At 41.9% G+C, this 22239-nt stretch overlaps 1 protein-coding gene across 2 annotated transcripts in view; it reads left to right on the forward strand.

Moving 5' to 3' along the window:
- Positions 1-6335: 6335 nt before the first annotated feature.
- ATG5 (autophagy related 5) overlaps positions 6336-22239 on the forward strand; it is a 91420-nt gene continuing 75516 nt past the window's right edge. Inside the window, exons 1-4 of one of the 2 annotated variants that reach the window (XM_075268171.1) lie at positions 6336-6440; positions 7796-7974; positions 10860-10987; positions 21103-21181. In XM_075268171.1, coding sequence (XP_075124272.1) covers positions 7867-7974; positions 10860-10987; positions 21103-21181 — 315 coding nt within the window. In that variant the 5' untranslated portion in view covers positions 6336-6440; positions 7796-7866. Of the gene's footprint in view, positions 6441-7443; positions 7648-7795; positions 7975-10859; positions 10988-21102; positions 21182-22239 lie in introns of those variants that run through there. The other variant, XM_075268173.1, reaches the window with a different exon arrangement.

Genomic DNA, 22239 nt, shown 5'->3' on the forward strand with positions numbered 1-22239 from the left:
GTACCATAGTAATAGTGCTACACTAATACTGCCATACAGTGCCATACTAATACTGCCATACACTGCCAAACTAATGCTGTTATATAGTGCCATAGTAATACTGCTATACTGATACTGCCATACTCATATTACCATATTGTGCCATACTAATACTGACATAATAATATTGCCATACAGTACCATACTGATACTGTCATACAGTACCATACTAATATTACCATATAGTGCGATACTAATACTGACATACTAATATGGCCATACAGTACCATACTAATACTGCCATACAGTTCCATACTAATACTACCATACAGTACTATACTGATACTGCCATTCAATGCCATACTAATGCGTTAGTAATGCTAAGAATTCCAGCTATGTGAGGAAACCAACCATTGTAACAAGACCTTACATAGTCCATATAGGTGATAGAATCCAGTAAATACATGACATGTACACCATATAATAGTCATACAATGGCCATATAAATAACATCATATAGTCAGGATTACGTGTCCTACAGCACAGCGCCAGAAATGGTGTCATAAAGTGCTCATACTACCGCGTTTCCCCGAAAATAAGACAGTGTCTTATATTAAATTTTGGTCCAAAAGATATGCTATGTCTTATTTTCAGGGGATGTCTTACTTTATTTTTTTGTGCTGCTGCCACCACTGCGCTACGCTGAGATGTGCTTGTTGTGCAAAGACTGAATGAAGAAAAACATAACAGCCGGCTGAACGCTCTATGCGGTGCTCTGTGTGCACAGGAAAGCCAGCTGCTGCCGCTGCTGTGATACCGTACGTTGTATCCACTGTTCCTGCTGCTGTGGGATGAGCTGGGAGAGTGGATTCACCGCCAAATACGATGCTTAGTGTATGCACAGTGGGCCTCTCCCAGCTCACCCTACAGCAGCAGGAACAGTGGATACAACGTATCGCAGCGGCGTCAGCAGCCAGCATACCCGCACACAGTGTTCAGCCGGCTGCAATGTTTTCTTCATACAATCTTTGCACAGAAAGATTATTATTGGGGGATGTCTTACTTTCGGGGGGTGCCTTATATTAGGCAATTCAACAAAACCTCTGCTATGTCTTACTTTCAGGGGATTACTTATTTTCGGGGAAACAGGGTAATAGTATCATGCAGTGCCCATATACATTGTGTTACACATAGCCCATGTGCTGCTGCCATACAGTACCATACTAATACTGCTATACAGTGCCATACTAATACTGCCATACAGTGCCATACTAATACTGCCATACAGTACCGTACTAGTAATGCCATACAGCGCCATACTAATACTGCCATACAGTGCCATTCTAATACTGCCATACAGCACCATACTAGTATTGCCATACAGTGCCATACTAGTATTGCCATACAGTGCCATACTAATACTGTCATACAGTGCCATACTAATACTGCCATACAGTGCCATAGTAATACTGCCATACAGCACCATACTAGTACTGCCATACAGTGCCATACTAATACTGCCATACAGTACCATACTAATACTGCCATACAGTGCCATACTAATACTGCCATACAGTGCCATACTAATACTGCCATACAGTGCCATACTAATACTGCCATACAGTGCCATTCTAATACTGCCATACAGCACCATACTAGTATTGCCATACAGTGCCATACTAATACTGTCATACAGTGCCATACTAATACTGCCATACAGTGCCATTCTAATACTGCCATACAGCACTATTCTAGTACTGCCATACAGTACCATACTAGTAATGCCATACAGAGCCATACTAATACTGCCATACAGCACCATACTAGTACTGCCATACAGTGCCATACTAATACTGCCATACAGTGCCATACTAATACTGTCATACAGTACCATACTAATACTGCCATACAGTGCCATACTAATACTGCCATACAGTGCCATACTAATACTGCCATACAGCACCATACTAGTATTGCCATACAGTGCCATACTAATACTGTCATACAGTGCCATACTAATATTGCCATACAGTGGCATTCTAATACTGCCATACAGCACTATTCTAGTACTGCCATACAGTACCATACTAGTAATGCCATACAGCGCCATACCAATACTGCCATACAGCACCATACTAGTACTACCATACAGTGCCATACTAATACTGCCATACAGTGCCATACTAATACTGTCATACAGTACCATACTAATACTGTCATACAGTGCCATACTAATACTGCCATACAGTGCCATTCAAATACTGCCATACAGCACCATACTAGTACTGCCGTACAGTGCCATACTAATACTGCCATACAGTTCCATACTAATACTGCCATACACTGCCATACTAATACTGCCATACAGTGCCATACTAGTATTGCCATACAGTGCCATACTAATACTGCCATACAGTGCCATAGTAATACTGCCATACAGCACCATACTAGTACTGCCATACAGTGCCATACTAATACTGCCATACAGTACCATACTAATACTGCCATACAGTGCCATACTAATACTGCCATACAGTGCCATACTAATACTGCCATACAGTGCCATACTAATACTGCCATACAGTGCCATTCTAATACTGCCATACAGCACCATACTAGTATTGCCATACAGTGCCATACTAATACTGTCATACAGTGCCATACTAATACTGCCATACAGTGCCATTCTAATACTACCATACAGCACTATTCTAGTACTGCCATACAGTACCATACTAGTAATGCCATACAGCGCCATACCAATACCGCCATACAGCACCATACTAGTACTGCCATACAGTGCCATACTAATACTGCCATACAGTGCCATACTAATACTGTCATACAGTACCATACTAATACTGCCATACAGTGCCATACTAATACTGCCATACAGTGCCATACTAATACTGCCATACAGTGCCATTCTAATACTGCCATACAGCACCATACTAGTATTGCCATACAGTGCCATACTAATACTGTCATACAGTGCCATACTAATATTGCCATACAGTGGCATTGTAATACTGCCATACAGCACTATTCTAGTACTGCCATACAGTACCATACTAGTAATGCCATACAGCGCCATACCAATACTGCCATACAGCACCATACTAGTACTACCATACAGTGCCATACTAATACTGCCATACAGTGCCATACTAATACTGTCATACAGTACCATACTAATACTGTCATACAGTGCCATACTAATACTGCCATACAGTGCCATTCAAATACTGCCATACAGCACCATACTAGTACTGCCGTACAGTGCCATACTAATACTGCCATACAGTTCCATACTAATACTGCCATACACTGCCATACTAATACTGCCATACAGTGCCATACTAATACTGCCATACAGTGCCATACTAATACTGCCATACAGTGCCATAGTAATACTGCCATACAGTGCCATACTAATACTGCTATACGGTGCCATTCAAATACTGCCATACAGCACCATACTAGTACTGCCATACAGTGCCATACTAATACTGCCATACAGTGCCATACTAATACTGCCATACACTGCCATACAGTGCCATACTAATTGCCATACAGTGCCATACTAATACTGCCATACAGTGCCATAGTAATACTGCCATACAGTGCCATACTAATACTGCTATACAGTGCCATTATAATACTGCCATACAGTGCCATACTAATGCTGCCATACAGCGCCATCACAAAAAAAACCCAAATCTAAACCTTAACCTTTATTAGACTTAATAAAAGATGGCATGCAGCCAACTAATAGAAAACAATGCGTTATGTTGAGGCAGCGACTAATGTAACACCCTCACCCTTGACACACTGATTGAAATGTCCCAAATTCCAGGGTATCAGATGTTGGAGGCTGCAAGCGGACTACAGGGATAAGGGTTAAAGGGATTCTACCATTAAAAAACTTTTTTTTCTAGGTAACACGTCAGAATAGCCTTTAGAAAGGCTATTCGTCTCCTACCTTTGGAAGTGATCTCCGCCGCGCCAGTGTGACGAAGCCTGCCTGTGTGCCTGCCTTTCTTGTTCGTAGGTAAGATGGCAACACTGTATTGTTATACCACCTAGGAGAGATACTGGGTTCCTGGCTTTGTCACACTGCTGTTAATGGTTAGGTGCATCTTGTACCATACATTATTATATATTGTTGTTCTTATCCAGGACTATTCCTACTTCATGTAACTGTTATTGGCCATCTGTTTTCTACCTACTACTGGCTAGTTGGTACTATGTAGTTTTGTCTACCCCCACTTGCTTATAGCAACAGAATTGTATTATGTAATTGTCTCTCATATATGTCATGTGATTCTACTGTTTTAGTAGGTATTAATAAAATTTATTATGTTTTATTAATCAATTGTGTGGTAGTTTTGTACTGTTGGACATGTATACTCCAATACCTTATTCCAACAATTCTCTGTGTATTGGCATCGTTATATTGACAACATCTTTTGTGTTTGGAATGGTCCCTTGGACACTCTCCTCTCTTTTTACAGTAATCTTAATAGCATATACCCTGAACTACAATTCACTATACACTACGACAAATTGAAACTTAACTTCTTGGACATGTGGGTCCTGAAAAATCCTACAGGTCATATAGATTTTGACCTTTACACTAAGCCTACAGATCGGTTTAGCCTATTAGCCTATAGAAACCATCCACCAAACATTAAGAAATCACTTCCTATTTCACAATTTCAAAGAGTGAAACGGATTGTAACCAATCCTGACACTCAACAACTACGTCTCACCGAAATGACCCAGCGATTCACTGAAAGAGGCTATCCTACTAAAGTACTCAAGGAGGCTCTTGTACACAGCCCTAATAATGACCAAGCAGTTCATCCCACCAACAAAAGAATTCCGTTTGTCCAGAAGTTTCACCCTATGTCACATAAAATCAATGGTATAATACAGAAGCATTGACCCATCTTGTGCAGAGCACTCCCCGATGTGGAGGAATTTAAACACCCTCCACTTCTAAGTTTCAAGAGAGAGAAGAACTTAAGGGATACCTTAGTTAAAGCAGATTTTGGTAGCACTAATAGAGTTTCCAGACAAACTTTTCTATCTACGGCTAGGAAGGGTACTTACCATTGTCTCCACTGCATACAATGCTCTGCGGTGATCAGAGGGGATCATTTTTCACATCCCCATACAGGACGCCAGTTTCCTATCAAGGATTTCTTCACGTGTGATTCCTCTTTCGTAGTTTATTTGCTCAAATGTCCTTGTGGCCTACTTTACGTAGGTGAAACTACTCAACATATACGGGACCGTATCTCCAAGGACAAGTCTACCATCAGAAATCACATGGATTCTCTTCCTGTACCAGCACGTTTTAGCCAAGCAAGGCACAATGTATCACAATTACGTTTTCAGGTAATTGAACACGTTCCACAACCCCGCAGAGGGGGCAACCGGATCGCTGTTAAGCAGCATGAATCCTTTTGCATACACTCACTCAATACCATTGAGCCTATGGGACTCAAACGAGCGTATGATCGAACTTTTACGTATTGAATGTTTTGCTACCTTGTTGATGTGATATTTCACTATATCTTTTGTCTTATTTCCTTTTTCCATAGGTAGATGTGGATCTTGCTCATTACATTGAATACTTGTGTGCTCTGTATCCCTAACCATACGACTCCTTTAATATATTTTTTGTTTTCTTCACAGACGAAGTGACAACTCTTCATCACCTATGGGTACAGTACAGATATATGGTAGCGCAAGATAGTTTTTCACTTTTTGACCCCCCCCCTTTCCCCCCCTGACCCATTATTATCAGTCCCCCCTCGTTTATCCCACATTGTAATCTCATTTTATGTTTTCTCTTTTTCTTCCTTCTTTCCTTTATTTAGTTGGTTTTCTTGTCCCCTTTTATGTCCTGTCCTCTTTTCTCATTTCTACACATATGATTCACTCACATTTGGCCTGATATTCCACTTTTATTCATTTACATCCATACACTTTTTTACATTGTTCATCCACCTTTTTGGAACGCATTTGTGGTACGCATATGACGTCATCCCCCTGATGTCATCTCCTGTGATGTCCATATTCCTTTACATTAGTGACATCTCTCATTTTACTTATTATTTCTCCCATGTTCCCTTATCTTCTCTGCTTACTTGTTTGGAACGCATATCCCTCCTACTTCCTCCCTTTGGAACACATATCCCTCCTACTTCCTCCCTTTGGAACACATATCCCTCCTACTTCCTCCATTTGGAACACATATCCCTCCTACTTCCTCCCTTTGGAACGCATACTCCTTCTACTTCCTCCCTTTGGAACGCATATCCCTCCTACTTCCTCCCCATTTGGCTGTCGGCACTGCACTTCATTTCCTGTGAAGCTACCTCTGTATAACCAGAGTTATTAAGCTTCTATTTGCACGCTGTGACACTTTTCCCTGCCATGCTATGCACTAGGTAAGCTTTATCTGTATTATGTCTCTCACTCCTTGCTATTCAGGTCTCTTATTCTCCACCTTTGTTTTCACATCTTTGCACTCTGTTTATCTCTTTACTCTTATTTACTATCTTCTTATCTCATATATTTCCTGCCATCTGTGTTTGTCTTACCCCCATACACTGTATCTATCTGCTTTCTCTATACACCACCTCATACAGCTGTATACCATATTTACCCTGCTGTATACTATCCAACCACATCTCATGATTTTTACCTTTGCTCTGTAGTCACACTGTTACTCCTTGCTTATACTTTTGGCATAACATCGTTCTCCTGGTTTCCTCTATATCAGGGGTAGGGAACCTTCGGCTCTCCAGCTGCTGTGAAACTACAACTCCCACCATGCTCCATGGGAGTACCAAGAACAGCAGAGCCAGTATGCATGCTGGGAGTTGTAGTTTTGCAACAGCTGGAGAGCCCTACGTTCCCTATCCCTGCTCTATATGTTTGTTTTCTACTCCTTTGCCTCTTCATTGTCTCATTACGGTTTTCATGTATATTGTATATAGTACATTTATTTATTTTCTCTATGATATTGAGCCTTGACCTTTCATGTCACATTGCTGATTGTTTGTTCATTATTTCTAGATCTATTCCGATGAAGGTCTAACGACCGAAACATCAAAACATTGATTGATCTAGTTTGCCTTTTTCAATTTTTTCTTTGCACTGTGTCAATGGTGTTTGTTCTATTGTAAAATAAATCATTACACCTTCCCAATGCAAATATAGTGTGTGCAGCAAAATTTATTTCTATTAGATTGGAGTTTATGGCAGTAGCTCCTGTAAGCAACTCCATTCTAAGTCACCTCAGTAATGAATTGTCTAGAATGGAGTTGCTGAAGGGAGGACCTACCAGGAGCATTTCTATTCTAGATGCAACCCTGTCGCCTTAGACAGCGGCTCCGCCCACCTAGAAGTCTGGTCACATGGTGATGACGTTCACGTAGGTCCTTTAGCACACTAGGAAATAGCATCTACCTTGTACCTTGTGCAACATGGAGCTTGCTTTAAGTTCTGCTTGAAACAAACAAACAAACCAACAACAGCAAGCCCCATTGAAGTGGTGTTGTGCTCCATTGTGGTGGTAACCGCTTGTGTGTCAGCTATATAGGTCATCGCGTCTTATCGTGCAGAACGCCCAGTGGGCAACCCAAATAACAAGTACGTAAGGAACAAAATACCAGGCGGCCCGGAACAGTGACTAGGACAGCAGTCCGGCAGTATATGACTAGCTATGTGTGAACACTGCCTAAGTGTGCTCCCTGATGTGTGACTGTCACATCCAATTAATAAGTATTCTATCTTTCAGATCCCATGTGTGTCCTATAAGTGGTGAATGAACCCAGCTGGTCTGTATGTGCTGGTCAAACGGCAGGAAGAATGACAGATGACAAGGATGTGCTCCGAGACGTCTGGTCTGGGCGAATCCCAACATGTTTCACCTTATACCAGGATGAACTCACTGAAAGGGAGGCAGAGCCCTACTATGTAAGTCCTGTGAGGGTGTGTAGGATAAGCATGGGGACACAGTACACTACAAGTGGACTCTAATATATATACACGGACCAAAGGTTTCTATCAGGAAATCCTCCCAACTGATGTCTCAAGCAGATATTATTAATGCGGAGTGTGAAAGGACCCACACTTTTACCACTTTTTACTGTAACTGTTGAGCAAGCTGAACCTGCCCTCAAAGTAGAAAATAACTGTGATACACATACACATTAGGTATCCCTGTGTCTGAAAGTGCCCGGTCTACTGAATATAGGGTATCTGCAGTGCTCCTGTTCCATCGGGAAGGGGTTAATACGAGCACTGCAGATACCCTATATTCAGCCAGACTGAATTCCAAGTGGGGGAAAAAAAACTTAGTCCTCAAGCTCAAGGAAGTGGCAGACAGACAACCAAACCCTTCCCCTGCACCCAAAAACTCCGACCATTTTAATTTTTGAAATTTTCCAGTAGCTGCTGCATTCCCCCCCCCCCCTAGGCTTATACTCGAGTCAATATGTTTTCCCAGTTTTTTGTGGTAAAATTAGGGGCTTCGGCTTATATTCGGGTCGGCTTATACTCATGTGTATATGGTATACTATAGCTGTCTTCCTTGTACAAATAGCGAATTTGGAGTTTCATTTTTTCAGTGGTTACTGTGCGGTAAAAATTACATGCTCCTTATATTCTATGTGCTGGCATGATCGTAGCAATACCAAACTTGTATAGTATTTGTTTTAATACTTTTGCAAAAATCCTTAGCTTTGATAAATGCAAAAAATTATTTTAGTTCCCATATTCTGACATAGCTTTTTTATGTTTCTGTGTAAGGGTGCATTCACACGGAGCAAAATAGCGCGGATGCTGCGCTGATTTTGACGCAAATCCACGTTAGATTTGGCATGGGAAAAAGCCTCCCCATAGAACTCTAGCGCCGTTTTGCTCCGTGTGAATGCACCCTTAGGAATTGTGTAAAGAGTCTTTTTATGCAGCATGTTATGTACTTTTTAGTTATGCCATTTTTGGGTTATACCATTTTTATTTATTTAGTTATACCATTTTGTGTGATATTTTGATCAAGTTTTAGTCAGTATTTTTTGTGGAGGTCTAAGGGGGTGTTCACACTTGCGCCTGCTGTGATTCTGCCAAAGCTACTCAAAAATACAGTGCTAAGATGCTACCTGAGGCTGTAGGGGGGAGGGGGGCAATACCTTAGAGCCTCATAATTCAGGATGGCTCTATTAGGGTTATGAATTAGGGTTAGGTGCGTCTTATAGTCCGAAAAATACGGTAAACAAAACAGGAAAGAAATTGGGTCTGTTTTTTTTTTTTTGTTTTTTTTTATTTAATAACACAAAGTGCTACTGAAAAACTTTATAGAAGTTTTTCCTCTCCATTACGGTAATTTTTATCTTGTATAGTGTCATCGGAGGTGGGGCTATAACCTTTAATAACAGTGTTTTATTGGTGTATTATTTAAATTTTATAAAATTTTTATTTACATTTAAAAAAAAAACCAAAACAACAACTTTTCCTTTTTTTTTCTTGAAGGCGCTCTATCATTGGGAAAAGTAGTTTTTAACTACCGTATATACTTGAGTATAAACCGACTTTTTCAGCACATTTTTCATGCTGAAAAAGCTCTCCACGGCTTATATACGAGTCAGGGTCCACGGAGCACAGAAAACTGAAGGAGCTGGAAGGGGGAGGTCCTTTAGTGCTACTGCTCTGTGATTGGCTTGTCATGAGATCACGTGACTGTGATGTCATCAAAGGTCCTGCAGCCACTGGTATGTAACATCTGCAGATAACGTTGAGTCTAAATCCTAGTAGCTCCGCCCACACCAGAGTCCCATCACATGGTCATGACGTCATGAGAGGTCCTTTAGCACACTAGGATTTAGCATCTACCCTGCAGATGAGTGGCCAGGATTCATTGTGTCTTATGGAAGATGTCTGTTGTATGGAGGAGAGGAAGCTGCAGTAACGTGACACACACAGGGACCTTCCTTTAGTTACTCTGCCTATTAATGTCAGGCATTTGGGGTTATTAATTTAGTTTCAGTAACTCCATGTGCCTCACATTAATAACAGTTAATCCCATCATGTCCTTCATATTAACCCCTGTGTGCCCCATATAAGGGTTACTAATATGTGAGAAACATGAGGGTACTTATGAAGGACCTTAATTATGAAGATACCTAATTATTACCTCCATATGTCCCACATATTCGTAACTCTTATGTGAGGCACACGGGGTTAATGTGAGGGACATGATGGGGTTAACTGCTGTTACTATGATCCCCACGGAGTTACTAAGCTGCAATGCACATGACTAGGCTTTTTATCTGCAATGGTGGATACACGCCCATAGCTCTGTATACAGCACTCATTGCACCTTCCCTGCCTTCTGCCTGGGAGCTCCCGCTGAAGTTACAGACGGCTCCCAATTTCAGCAGGTGCACGATCTCGTGTAGCTGCTGTGTTCTGCTTGAATGTAACGGTACGTCCTGTCAGAACAAGGCAACCACCTTCCGGATGTATATAGTCTATGGGCAGTCCGGAAGTGGTTAAAAAAAACACTTGTTATTAGAGTTGTAAAATTTCAGTTTTACAGATCAGTTGATGAGGCTCTGTTAACATCTGTGTTGTTGCTTCCCTATAACTAAGGCTGGTACTCTTTGCCAGGTTTGTCACATGGAAACCAGCAGTGGGCATCAAACCTCATTGGCTTATAATGGGTTCCATTGAGTTCCTATATTTATTAATCAGAAAAGAAGTGTGAGTGTGAGATGGAGGCTCCTAATACATTTGTAACTTTTAACAGGTACTGGATGTTTGATAAACACAATATAATTCAAATAAAAAATTTCCTTTTACAGCTGCTGCTACCGCGTGTGAGCTACATGACCCTGGTAACTGATAAAGTGAAAAAACATTTTCAGAAAGTTATGAGGACAGAAGACATAGGCGACATTTGGTTTGATTTTGAAGGCGTTCCTCTGAAATGGTGAGTTGTGTAAATATTTCAGTTACCTTTCTATTTTTGTTGTCTGCTTCTTGCAGGTTCATCTTCATTTACTACAAATTTTCCTTAAAAATAGACGTGTTCCATATTCAAGTAGTGGACGCTCGCAGCCTCTGTATCCTTGTACTGAAATTAGGGTTCAGGTTCTGCTTATTGTTGTATTCTTGGGAAAATCTAAAAAGAAATAACAGATATAATATGAAAGTCCTGTCTCATGGATGTTGCAGTCGTTTTGACTTTCCCTTGCTCTATAATGTCCGTCTGGCATTGCTACAAGCTGGCAAGCAACAGAAGAGGGGACCCTCCCAAAGACCCTCCCAAATGTAACTTTGTCAGGGGATCAGTCATGTTGCATTTCAGCATACACTACTGTTCAAAAGTTTGGGGTGACCCAGACAAAAGTGTCTTCCATGAAAATTCACACTTTTATGTATCAAATGAGTTGCAAAATGAATAGAAAGTATAGTCAAAACATTGACAGGGTTAGAAATAATGATTTTTATTTAAAATTAGCAGAAGGACCCGGCTTCACATGGGTATATTATATTTTTTTGTTTGTGTAGTGGCCCCATAAGAATTGTCCAATTTTGCACTGGTGTATTTTGTATGTGGTTTGTGTGTATGTCCATAAGCGTCATGTGATTATATGTTTTTCATTTTGAATATCAGTTAAAAACCTGTGATCAGTTGTTATGGATACCTGGAGTAAAGCTAATCATTCCCCGTGTAGTATTGTGTTTACATGCAAGTATCTAATCCTTGTTGGTGTGGTACTGTGTGTAGATGCACATATCTAATCCTCTGGCGTGTGGTATTGTGTGCAGATGCGTGTATCTAATCTTCCCCCATGTGGTATTTTGTGAAGATGCGCGTATCTAATCCTCCGGCAAGTGAAACTGTGTGCAGATGTGCATATCTAATCTTACGGCATGTGGTACTGTGTGTAGAGGCACATATCTAATCCTCCCCCGTGTGGTATTGTGTGCAGTGGCGTCTATCTAGTCCTCCGGTGTGTGGTATTGTGTGAAGACGCATGTATCTAATCCTCTGGGATGTGGAACTGTGTGTAGAGGCGCATATCTAATCCTACAGCATGTTGCACTGTGTGCAGAGTTGCGTTTCTAATCCTCTGGCGTATGGAACTGTGTGCATATGTGCATATCCAATCCTTTGGCGTGTGGAACTGTGTGCAGATGCACATATCTAACACTCGGTCGTGTGGTACTGTGTGCAGACACGTGTCTAATCCTCTCCTGTGTGGTATTGTGTGAAGAGGCTCGTATCTAATCCTATGGTGTGTGGAACTGTGTGTAGACGCGTGGATCTAATTCTTTTAGCGTGTGGTACTGTGTGCAGATGCGCGTATCTAATCCTCCCCCGTGTGGTACTGTGTGCTGAGACACGTATATAATTCTCTGGTTTGTGGTACTGTGTGCAGACACACCTATCTAATCCTCCCCTGTGTGGTATTGTGTGAAGAGGCGTGTATCTAATCCTACGGCGTGTGGAACTGTGTGCAGACGTACATATCTTATGCTCTGGTGTGTGGAACTGTGTGCAGATGCGTGTATCCAATCCTTTGGTATGTGGTACTGTGTGCAGACGCATGTATCCAATCCCCCGGCGTGTGGTACTGTGTGCAGACGCGTGTATCTAATCCTTCGGCATGTTGAACTGTGTGCAGACGCACGTATCTAATCCTTCAGTGTGTGGAACTGTGTGCAGAAGCGCGTATTTAATCCTCTGGTGTGTGGGACTGTGTGCAGACGCGTGTATCTAATCATCTGGCGTGTGATACTGTGTGCTGATCTGTGCATCTAATCCTCTGATGCGTGTATCTCAGTTTGGATATCAGTGTGGAGTGACCGTGTGTATTGCAGTTGGAATATGAGTGAAAGACTTCTCAGCAACGGTATGTCTGAGCGAGTTGGAGTCTCGTCTTAAACCTTCCTGGATACCTGAAGTATCTGTGTACCAAATTTGGTGAAGATAGGTACAGTCGTTTGGTTTGCATTAGAGAACAGACAGACAGACAAGAGTTCATTTTTATAATATAGAGAGATAATAATTTTCTCCTTCAAACTTTGCTTTCGTAACAGAATACTCCATTTGCAGCAATTAGAGCATTGCAGACCATTGGCGTTCTAGCTGTTAATTTGTTGAGGTAATCTGGAAAAATTTCACCCCATGCATCCAAAAGCCCCTCCCACAAGTTGGATTGGCTTGATGGGCACTTTTTTCGTACCATACGGTCAAGCTGCTCCCACAAAAGCTCAATGGGGTTGTGATCTGGTGACTGCGCTGGCCACTCCATTACAGATAGAATACCAATTGCCTGCTTCTTCCCTAAATAGTTCTTACATAATTTGGAGGTGGCTTTGGGTCATTGTTCTGTTGTAGGATGAAAATGGCTCCAATCAAGTGCAGGGTATCAAATCTACAGGGTATGCCATGGCATTGCAAAATGGAGTGATAGCCTTCCTTATTCAAAATCCCTGTTACCTTATACAATTCTCCCACTTTACCAGCCCCAAAGCAACCCCAGACCATCACATTACCTCCACCATGCTTGACAGATGGTGTCAGGCTCTTCTAGCATCTTTTCAGTTGTTCTGCATCTCACAAATGTTCCTCTGTGTGATCTAAACACCTCAAACTTCGATTCGTCTGTCCATAACATTTTTTTCCAGTCTTCCTCTGTCCAGTGTCTGTGTTCTTTTACCCATATTAATAATTTCCTTTTATTAGCCAGTCTCAGGTATGGCTGTTTCTTTGCCACTCTGCCCTGAAGGCCAGCATCCCGGAGTCTCCTCTTTACTGTAGACATTGACACTCGTGTTTTGCGGGTACTATTTAATGAAGATGCCAGTTGAGGATCTGTGAGGCGTCGATTTCTCCAACTAGAGACTCTGGTGTACTTGTTTTGTTGCTCAGTTGTGCAGTGGGGCCTTCCCACTTCTCTTTCTACTCTGGTTAGAGCCTGTTTGTGCTGTCCTATGACGGGAATAGCACACAACGTTGTAGGAAATCTTCAGTTTTTTTAAGCAATTTCTGGCATGGATTAGCCTTCATTTTTAAGAACAAGAATAGAATGGCAAATTTCACATGACAGTTCTTTTTTTTTTTTTTTTTTTTTTTTTTTTTTTTTTTTGACCGTTTTGAGGGTTTAATGCAACCTACAAATGTAATGCTCTAGATTTTAAAGTAAGGTCAGTTTTATAGCTTCTTTAACCAGCAAAACTGCTTTCAGCTGTGCTAACATACTTGCATAAAGGTTTTCTAAACAACCATTAGTCTTCTTAAGCAGTTAGCAAACACAATGTACCATTAGAACACTGGAGTGATGGTTGCTGGAAATGGGCCTCTATACACCTATGTAGATACTAGCATCTACCCGTGATTTCGTCTGCGGGTTGCCGTGGGCGCTGAGCGGCTTTTATTTAGGCAAGTCGTGTTGGTTTGGATCTTGCGTGTGGCCACGGAGTCCCCCTTGCGTGCCCCTGCCTCCCTTGCTTCTTGCGTGGCCTCGCTATCTACCGCCTGCTCCTGGCTTCCCCCCTCTCATATGCACACCTGCCTTCTTCCTCCCCCGCGCCCATGCCCCCCCTATCCTGCAGGCCATTTCCCCCCCCCCCTTCCTTATCCTACGGCTCCCCGGCCCTCCCTCCTGGGGGCCCCCTCTCCCTGGCCCTCCCTCCTGGGCCCCCCCCCTTCCATAAACTCGCCTGCCTCGTGGCTCTGCAACTCACGCGGCATTGGTTGCTGAGCTGAAGCAGCTAGCGTTCTTACCCAACCTCTGGACACGGCACAGGCAGAACAGTGCAGTCTCCTAGCGTGCACACACCACCGGCACAGGCGATTACACTCTCGCAGCCCCACAGCACGGCTGCTTCGTCGCCTTGCTCCGGGGGTGTCAGAGACTACATCTTTTTTGGGCTGCAGGCCAGGCGATAGCTCTGCCCACACATTCGCGGCAGCCAACTGGAGAGCAGTTCAAGGGCCTGGGATGACATCATCTCAGGTCCTTGAGCATATCACGAAGTGAACATCGGCGTTATCGGTGGGGAAGTCCGGTGGTTGACTGGGATGGTAAGTGGCCTAAGTGGTTTCAATCTGGGAGCCAAGGTATGTGTGTGCAATTTCAGGCCAATCCCCTTGGCCGTTTAAGCGTGATTGAGGAACAAACATCCAAACACACAAACTTTCACATTTATAATATTAGTAGGAAGGATTGCATTAAAAACCAGACATTTGCAGCTAGAATAGTCATTTACTACATTAGCAATGCATAGAGTGTATTTCTGATTCATTTTGTGTTTTCTTCATTGAAAAAAAAAACCTGCTTTTCTTTCAAAAATAAGGAAATTTCTAAGTGGCCTTAAACTTTTGAACGGTAGTGTACCTGAAATGAACTATTGGCCTTCATGTCAATGTTTCATTAGAAATCTGATGTTGGTATTAGATGTCAGCAGAAGTTGGTGAGTCCTGTGAAAATCCCTGCGACTACTTTGCATAATCTGTAAGACAGACTGAACTTACTAATGATCTCCTTTTAGATACTTCCCCATTTAATAAACCTGCCATAAAAGGGCATTTTGGAAAGGATGTGTAAAATTCTGCTTAATATTAACTATTTATTTATAACCTGTGATTGATGGCTTGCTGTGAGCTTTCAATCTAGATATGACTTTCATTTGGGTATTAAACTGTGAAAGTTCATTTACTTTGTAACTCCACTTAACTGTCAGTGTTACAACTTGGCCTTTAGTCAGAAAGGCTTATCAATAGTTTCAGAAATGACTTTTGCTGCTTTCACTATTTTGTGTTCTGCCTTGTCATTTGTATTTCATATTCATACACGGTGACTTTTTATATAAGTTTTCCCTCTTAAAGGACTTGTTGAATAGCTATTGGTTAATCTTTCTAAGTAAATCTGTTTAGTACAAGTATCATAAATGTGAAATACAGATTTGTAAATGAGGTATTATCTTTTAATCTCATAGAATATTCCATACTATTATGAACTATTCTCTCTTGCTATACAATATATAACAGAATGTACGAGAATCAATGCTGGAGGGAAGTGAGAAACACTGTTTCTTTATTCACCTCTCCTATGTCTCTACTGATTATACTCTGAGGGACTGAAGAGACCCCAGAGAATTATTGTAGTTCTTGGACGATAAACCCCCAAAATTTCAAGTTCAAACTTATGCCTGAAAAAAAAACTGATTATATATTTATTTATGTGATTTTTAATTTTATTGATGTAGGGGTCACTATTGGACATTATACTGCATGGAAGGGTCACAGTGGAATATTATACTGTATGAGGGCTACTATGGGACATTATACAACATGGGGGCTGATATGGCACTTATGTTACATGTGGGGGCGATTATCCTACATGTGGGAGCGCTGAGGGGGCCATTGCGCTGCCCCCATGCAGGATAAATCCAGACCTTCATGAGATATTAATTTAGATTCATATTGATCATTTATTTATGTTTTATTGTTCTCAACACATTACACTATGTAATTAATAAAGATTTGCAATTGTAGTAATGAATTCATTAATATCTAGGATGTGGTAGTGTTACCCCCTTTTTTTTTTTTTTTTTTTTTGAGCAGTGTATGTATATGCATATATTCTCTCTCTTTTTACGTGCTCTCACAATGTGCAGGCTGGACAGGTACACTCCTTCAGTTTTTTAGGAGGAAGTTATCAAGATCTCTGTATTTCAGGGTTTTCTAGATCTCTGCTTGCTGTCACTCATTTTGCTACTTCTAGAAGATAACACTCTGACCATGGTCATGTGATTTACGGTCCATGGTCATGTGATTTACAGTCCATGGTCATGTGATGAGTACACAGGTGCCGCTCGTTACAATCACAGCACAGTAATCAGAGATCTGCCTGGTAATCAGCTGTGCACCTGTGTGCTCATCACATGACCATGGTCAGAGTTTTATCCACTAGAAGTAACAGAATGAATGACAGCAAGCAGAGATCTAGAAAACCGTGAGGAATTGATACAGAAAGTATATTGGAAAATTGTATATCTTTCTATTGTACATTTATTTGTCAATATTGGTCTGAAAGTGGCCAAATCCTTTAAGGATTGCTTCTGATTGTACTACACACTTGTGGATTATTAATTTATTCGCCCCGGTATATCATCTCCTTATACCATGATGTACTCTGCACAGCTTTACCTTTCTACCTCTGTTGTGGGTTAATTTCTGGAAAATATACCTGTGGGGTCCAAATGCTCACCTGTCCCCATTGCTCCGGTGTCCTCCCATATCATTTGCTCTCGTGGCATCTACCGGCATGGTGCTGAAGCCGCTGACTGAATGTGACTGTCACTATTTGCAACATCACGAGTCTTCTTCCTGAGGGCTGCTGAGGCTGCTATTTTGCCTCAGCAGTCACGTGACCTCTGAGGCCAATCAGCGGCTTCAGCATAATGCCGAAAGAGACCCAGGAGAGCAAACGAACTGAGACCTGTGGGACGACAACGGAGCAACTGGGACGGGTGAGTGATTTTTTTTTTTTTTTTAAATCCAAGTACCCCCAATATATTTTAACTTTAAAAGTTTAGCCTGTACAACCCCCTCAAGGGGTTAAAAAGACAAAAAGAAAACCTTAACCTTTTACTTCAATTTTGATTTAATTCCTGAGAAATTAATAAAGGATTAACGGACTTCTTTGGCCCCTTGCAGATGGCTGTGGGTGAGTTCAGTGTGCTAGTTGGGTTTTTCCCAGATGGCATATTGATCCATTAATTTCTATCTGCACACGCACATGATCATGTTTTACATGGTTCCGTGTGCGAGCCTACAGTCCAGGGCCACAAAGCTCGGGACAGATCTGGTTTTGCGGCCGTCGTTCTGTGGCTCCATTATTGAATGGGGCAACAGAACCACGAGTGGCCCATGGACGTCATTCGGCCTGTGTGCCAGGCATGCCTTTCTATCACAGCCAGCCCTCAGTAATCTGTCGCGGGTCTTTTTAAATGCAGTTCTGATCATTTTTGGACATGGAGATGCTTAATGTTTTTTTGTTTTTTTTTAACCGGTTACAAAGTCGGACATGCAGGACTTTGTGTCCGGTAAAAAAAAAACAAAAAAAAACCTGTTTTGCCGTGGAGATCAGAAGACGCTTACGGACGTTCACCGGCGGACACTGAATCCCGGGTTTGTGTCTCCTGTTGGCAGAAGACAGAAACCTCAAAACGGAGATCGGGCACTGTATTGCAGTAAGTTAGACAAATCCATCTACTTCAAGTCAGCATGTAATAAAGGAGTATTTATAGTCGTAGCAACAGACCACCGACCTAGTGAATGTTCTAGGGGTGTTGATTGGGACCAATATGGCAGCACTGTCACAGTTTTAGAGTCATTGTTTATAGAGGTGTTTAAAAGGATAACAGCCGTGATCGATACTGTTTAGGCTAATTTCGCATCTGTGCCCAGTTTCCGCCTGGGGATTCCGTTCCCCATTCCTCTTGAAAGCAGTGCTTTTCTTTCCACATTTTTCGCACCTTTTTAAAATATTCTATGGGACCATGGGGTTCCAAAGGTGACTGCTTTTTTAAGTGGATTAGATTTTCGTTCGGGGCACCCCCCGGACGGAAACCAGAATGCAGGTACAATGCCTGCCTTATAAAAAGAGCCAGCAGCCCTTTCCAGAAACCCCTTACGCTGGGTTCACACCTGCGTTTGGGGTCTCTGTTCTATGGTTTCCGTCTTCTGCATGGCAGAAGACGGAAACCATAGATCGGGTCCGGCCGTGCGCGGCGGTGAGCGTTTTGCGCTCTCCGCCGCGAAACCGGATTTTTTTTATCCGGACACAGAGTACTGCATGTCCGACTCTGTGTCCGGATTATAAAACCCGGTTTCGCGGCGGAGAGCGCAAAACGCTCACCGCCGCGCACGGCCGGACAGCTTTCTCACCCATTCAAATGAATGGGTGAGAAAGTCTCCTGCAGGTTTCCGTATCCTGCCTATGTTTTAGGCAGGAAACGGAAACCTAAGTACGGAGACCGGGCCGCAGATGTGAACGAGCCCTTAGCAGCATCATAACATAGTAGTATGTCGTGTCCTTGTACAATGGAAGTCAATGGCAACTAGGAATCCTTGTAGCAGTATATGTTTTATAATTTGCAGTTTTTTTGTAAAAACTGCAGGCTTCAACTGCATGATGATGATATGATTTGAACGTTGACTCAAACTGAACATATTTAGCCACTGCAGATGTGTTAAAAAAATATACATCAGGTTACTGTTTTTCGAATGGGCAGAAAAAACCTAGCATGCTGCAGTTTTCAATTCAGAGGAAAAACTAGTCCAGATATGTTGCTGTGCTGATTTGTATCCACAAGATGGCGCATGTGCCTTTTTTATTTTGCTGAGCCTCACATCTTCATGTCTAAGTTGTTTTACACAATACTTTGTCCATTTCTTTTTCCTCTATAATATGGTTATGGTTATGGAAGATATAATAGAGCAGTGTGGGATGTTGTAGTATACATATATAGGGCTGCATAAGGTGTATTTTGTCTGCAGTGCCAGGTGTACTTTTTCATTTTGAAGAATGTTTGGTATTTTGATAGCTTTTTATTTAATATTTTTACAGGGTGAAGCTTTTATACAATGATAGTTCAGACATTTTTGACTGCGATATTTAATTTCTTGTTTAGTTTATTTTTGTTTCAGATCTAGCCAAATGGGTATAATTTTGAATTTTGAGGTTTCTTTCAATTATTTTCAATTTTTTACTAAAAAAAATTTTTAATTTTTTTTTTTTTTTTTTAACTTTTATGAGCACCCCCTAAGAGGCTTGAAACTGTTGTTGTTATATCACTTGTCCCATAGACTGCAATACACCTATCACAGGCAAGCCTCAGTAGTTAAATTCCTGTGACAGGCCTCGGACCCTTGACAAGCCTTGACTTATCAATCAATAGAAGTAAGTGAGCTGTGGTGACTCCAACTGAGACAGACTTTTTCCTGTAGAAAGGGGTTAATGCCAACGATTGGAGCCAATTTTGATCGCATCACCGCCAGGTGTCAGCAGCTGTAAGGGGTTTATGTTCTCAAAATATTACTGTATGATAAACTAGCCTCTGCCCGCGACTACGTCAGCATGTTGTTGGCATTGAAGATCCGCCTATATTCAGCAAATTGCTGCTACCGATGGTTCACCTGCTCCAACGTTTCGGCAATTCTCAAGTTGTCCTGCTGCTGAACTTGTTCCTTGTGCCATGCCTGTGATTGTTGTGGTATTTCAGGAGCTGGCTAGGACACCATATAATGAGCATACCGTTGGCGTTGGTGATCCACCTGCTCTGGCGTTTCGGCAGCTCTCAAGTTGGCCTGCTGCTGAACTTGTTCCTCGCACCGTGCCTGTGATTGTTCTGGCATCTCATCAGCTCGCTGGGACGCCATATAATGAGTGTGTTGTTGGTGTTGATGATCCGCCTGCTCTGGCGTTTCAGCTGCTATAAGAGCCGTTTGACGACTAGCTTGCTCAATCCTCCTGAGCTCCGCTTGAGGAGAAGTCTGTGACTTCTGGGCTACCGTCATAGCTATCGTTGTTTTAGAATTTTCGATCAATTAGATTTTCTTTTTCCCAGCATGTTTAAAATTGTCAAACTGCCAATTTGGATTAAAGAGGTTTTCCCATCCAGCGTGTCAGCACTGCCTGGAGCAGATCAGATACTATGCAAATGAATGTACACAATGGACTCAGGGTTAGCTGTGTGTAACAAACAACCAAACACAAACTTTCACATTTATAATATTAGTGTAATCTGTTACAGCTTCCCCAGCAATGGAAATTTACATTCCATGACCAGCAATTTGCAGGGATCATAAAAGAAAATGGTGCTCCGGCATGTGTGGCTCCATCCCCAGTGCACAAAACAGATCTTTTCCATTTCCATATGGAATAAAAATTGATTTTCTCAGCTGCAACACAGCGCTATGACACTTTGGTGGTGATAGACTCTCTTTAAAATAAAGTTGATGTCTTGTCTTGAAATATTTTAATTTTCCTTTTTTTTTTTTTTCCCCTCATGTTCTTTTTCAAGGCATTATCCAATTGGCTTACTTTTTGATCTGCATGCATCTAACACATCCCTCCCTTGGAGCATCACTGTTCACTTTAAGGTATGTTTATAATGCTATTGTATTAAATATCACTTTTAATAGAAAATACCAGTGTACCTGTGTGTATATATAGTTAGGGGGGGGGGGGGGGGGGGTTTCGGGGGCGGGGAGTTGTGGCACTGCTACACATATTCACCATGACTCTCTGTGAAGCTGACAGTGCAAATCTTTTCTAATTAAATTATTTAAGCCCTCGCTCACATCAGCGTTTGGATTCCGTCTGGGGGAGTCTGCATGGGGGCCCCCCTCCCCAACGGAATACCAAACGCAAGTGCTGTGCAGTAAAAGCACACGGACCCAATAGACTATAATGGAGTCCGTGTGCTTGCCGCCAGATCTCCACACGAATCATGCGGACATGAAAGTAGTTCACTTCCTGTCCGCATGATTTGTGCGGGCAGCACGTGGCAAGCACATGGATCCCATTATAGTCTATGGGGTCCGTGTGCTTTTACTGCACCAGCGCTTGCAATTGCGTTTGTATTCCATTCGGGGGGTCCCCATGCAGACTCCCCCGGACGGAATCCAAACGCTGATGTGAACGAGGCCTAAGAATTGTGGTGAAAGTTGAGTGATCATTTTCATCTTAGTTTGTGCCTTAATATAATTTCTACATACAATTCATGTTATATACAATCATAGAAAAGTATATCAAACAATTCATTCTATTTCTGTGTGTAAATGCTGATTTACGAATCAGAAAGCCCTTTAAGAGTGTACAATGATGACGCAAAGTGAGAGGCCAAAATGCTGACTAAGAACCTTTTTGAGTAGGTAATTTCTGAACCATGAAAGTGTTTTGCTAAAAACAGACCCATGACTACTTTTATTCAGAGTCATCTCGGAATCTGTCTTGTAGGGCATGACTTGACATGTTGTGTGTATTTTTTTTTTGTAACTGAACTTACTTTGATAACATCCAAACGGTTTATCAAAACCACTGTTCTCTTAGATGCAGGCAAAAATGTTGCCTCCCTTTCAGTATGTGAAGCTGTGGCTCTAGATCTGAGTCATTTGTTCCACTATGTTTCATGCAGAGCTCTCACATAAGTGCTATA

This window comes from Leptodactylus fuscus, chromosome 3 (genome assembly GCF_031893055.1).
Source record: "Leptodactylus fuscus isolate aLepFus1 chromosome 3, aLepFus1.hap2, whole genome shotgun sequence".
In the NCBI taxonomy this organism is placed as follows: Eukaryota; Metazoa; Chordata; class Amphibia; order Anura; family Leptodactylidae; genus Leptodactylus; species Leptodactylus fuscus.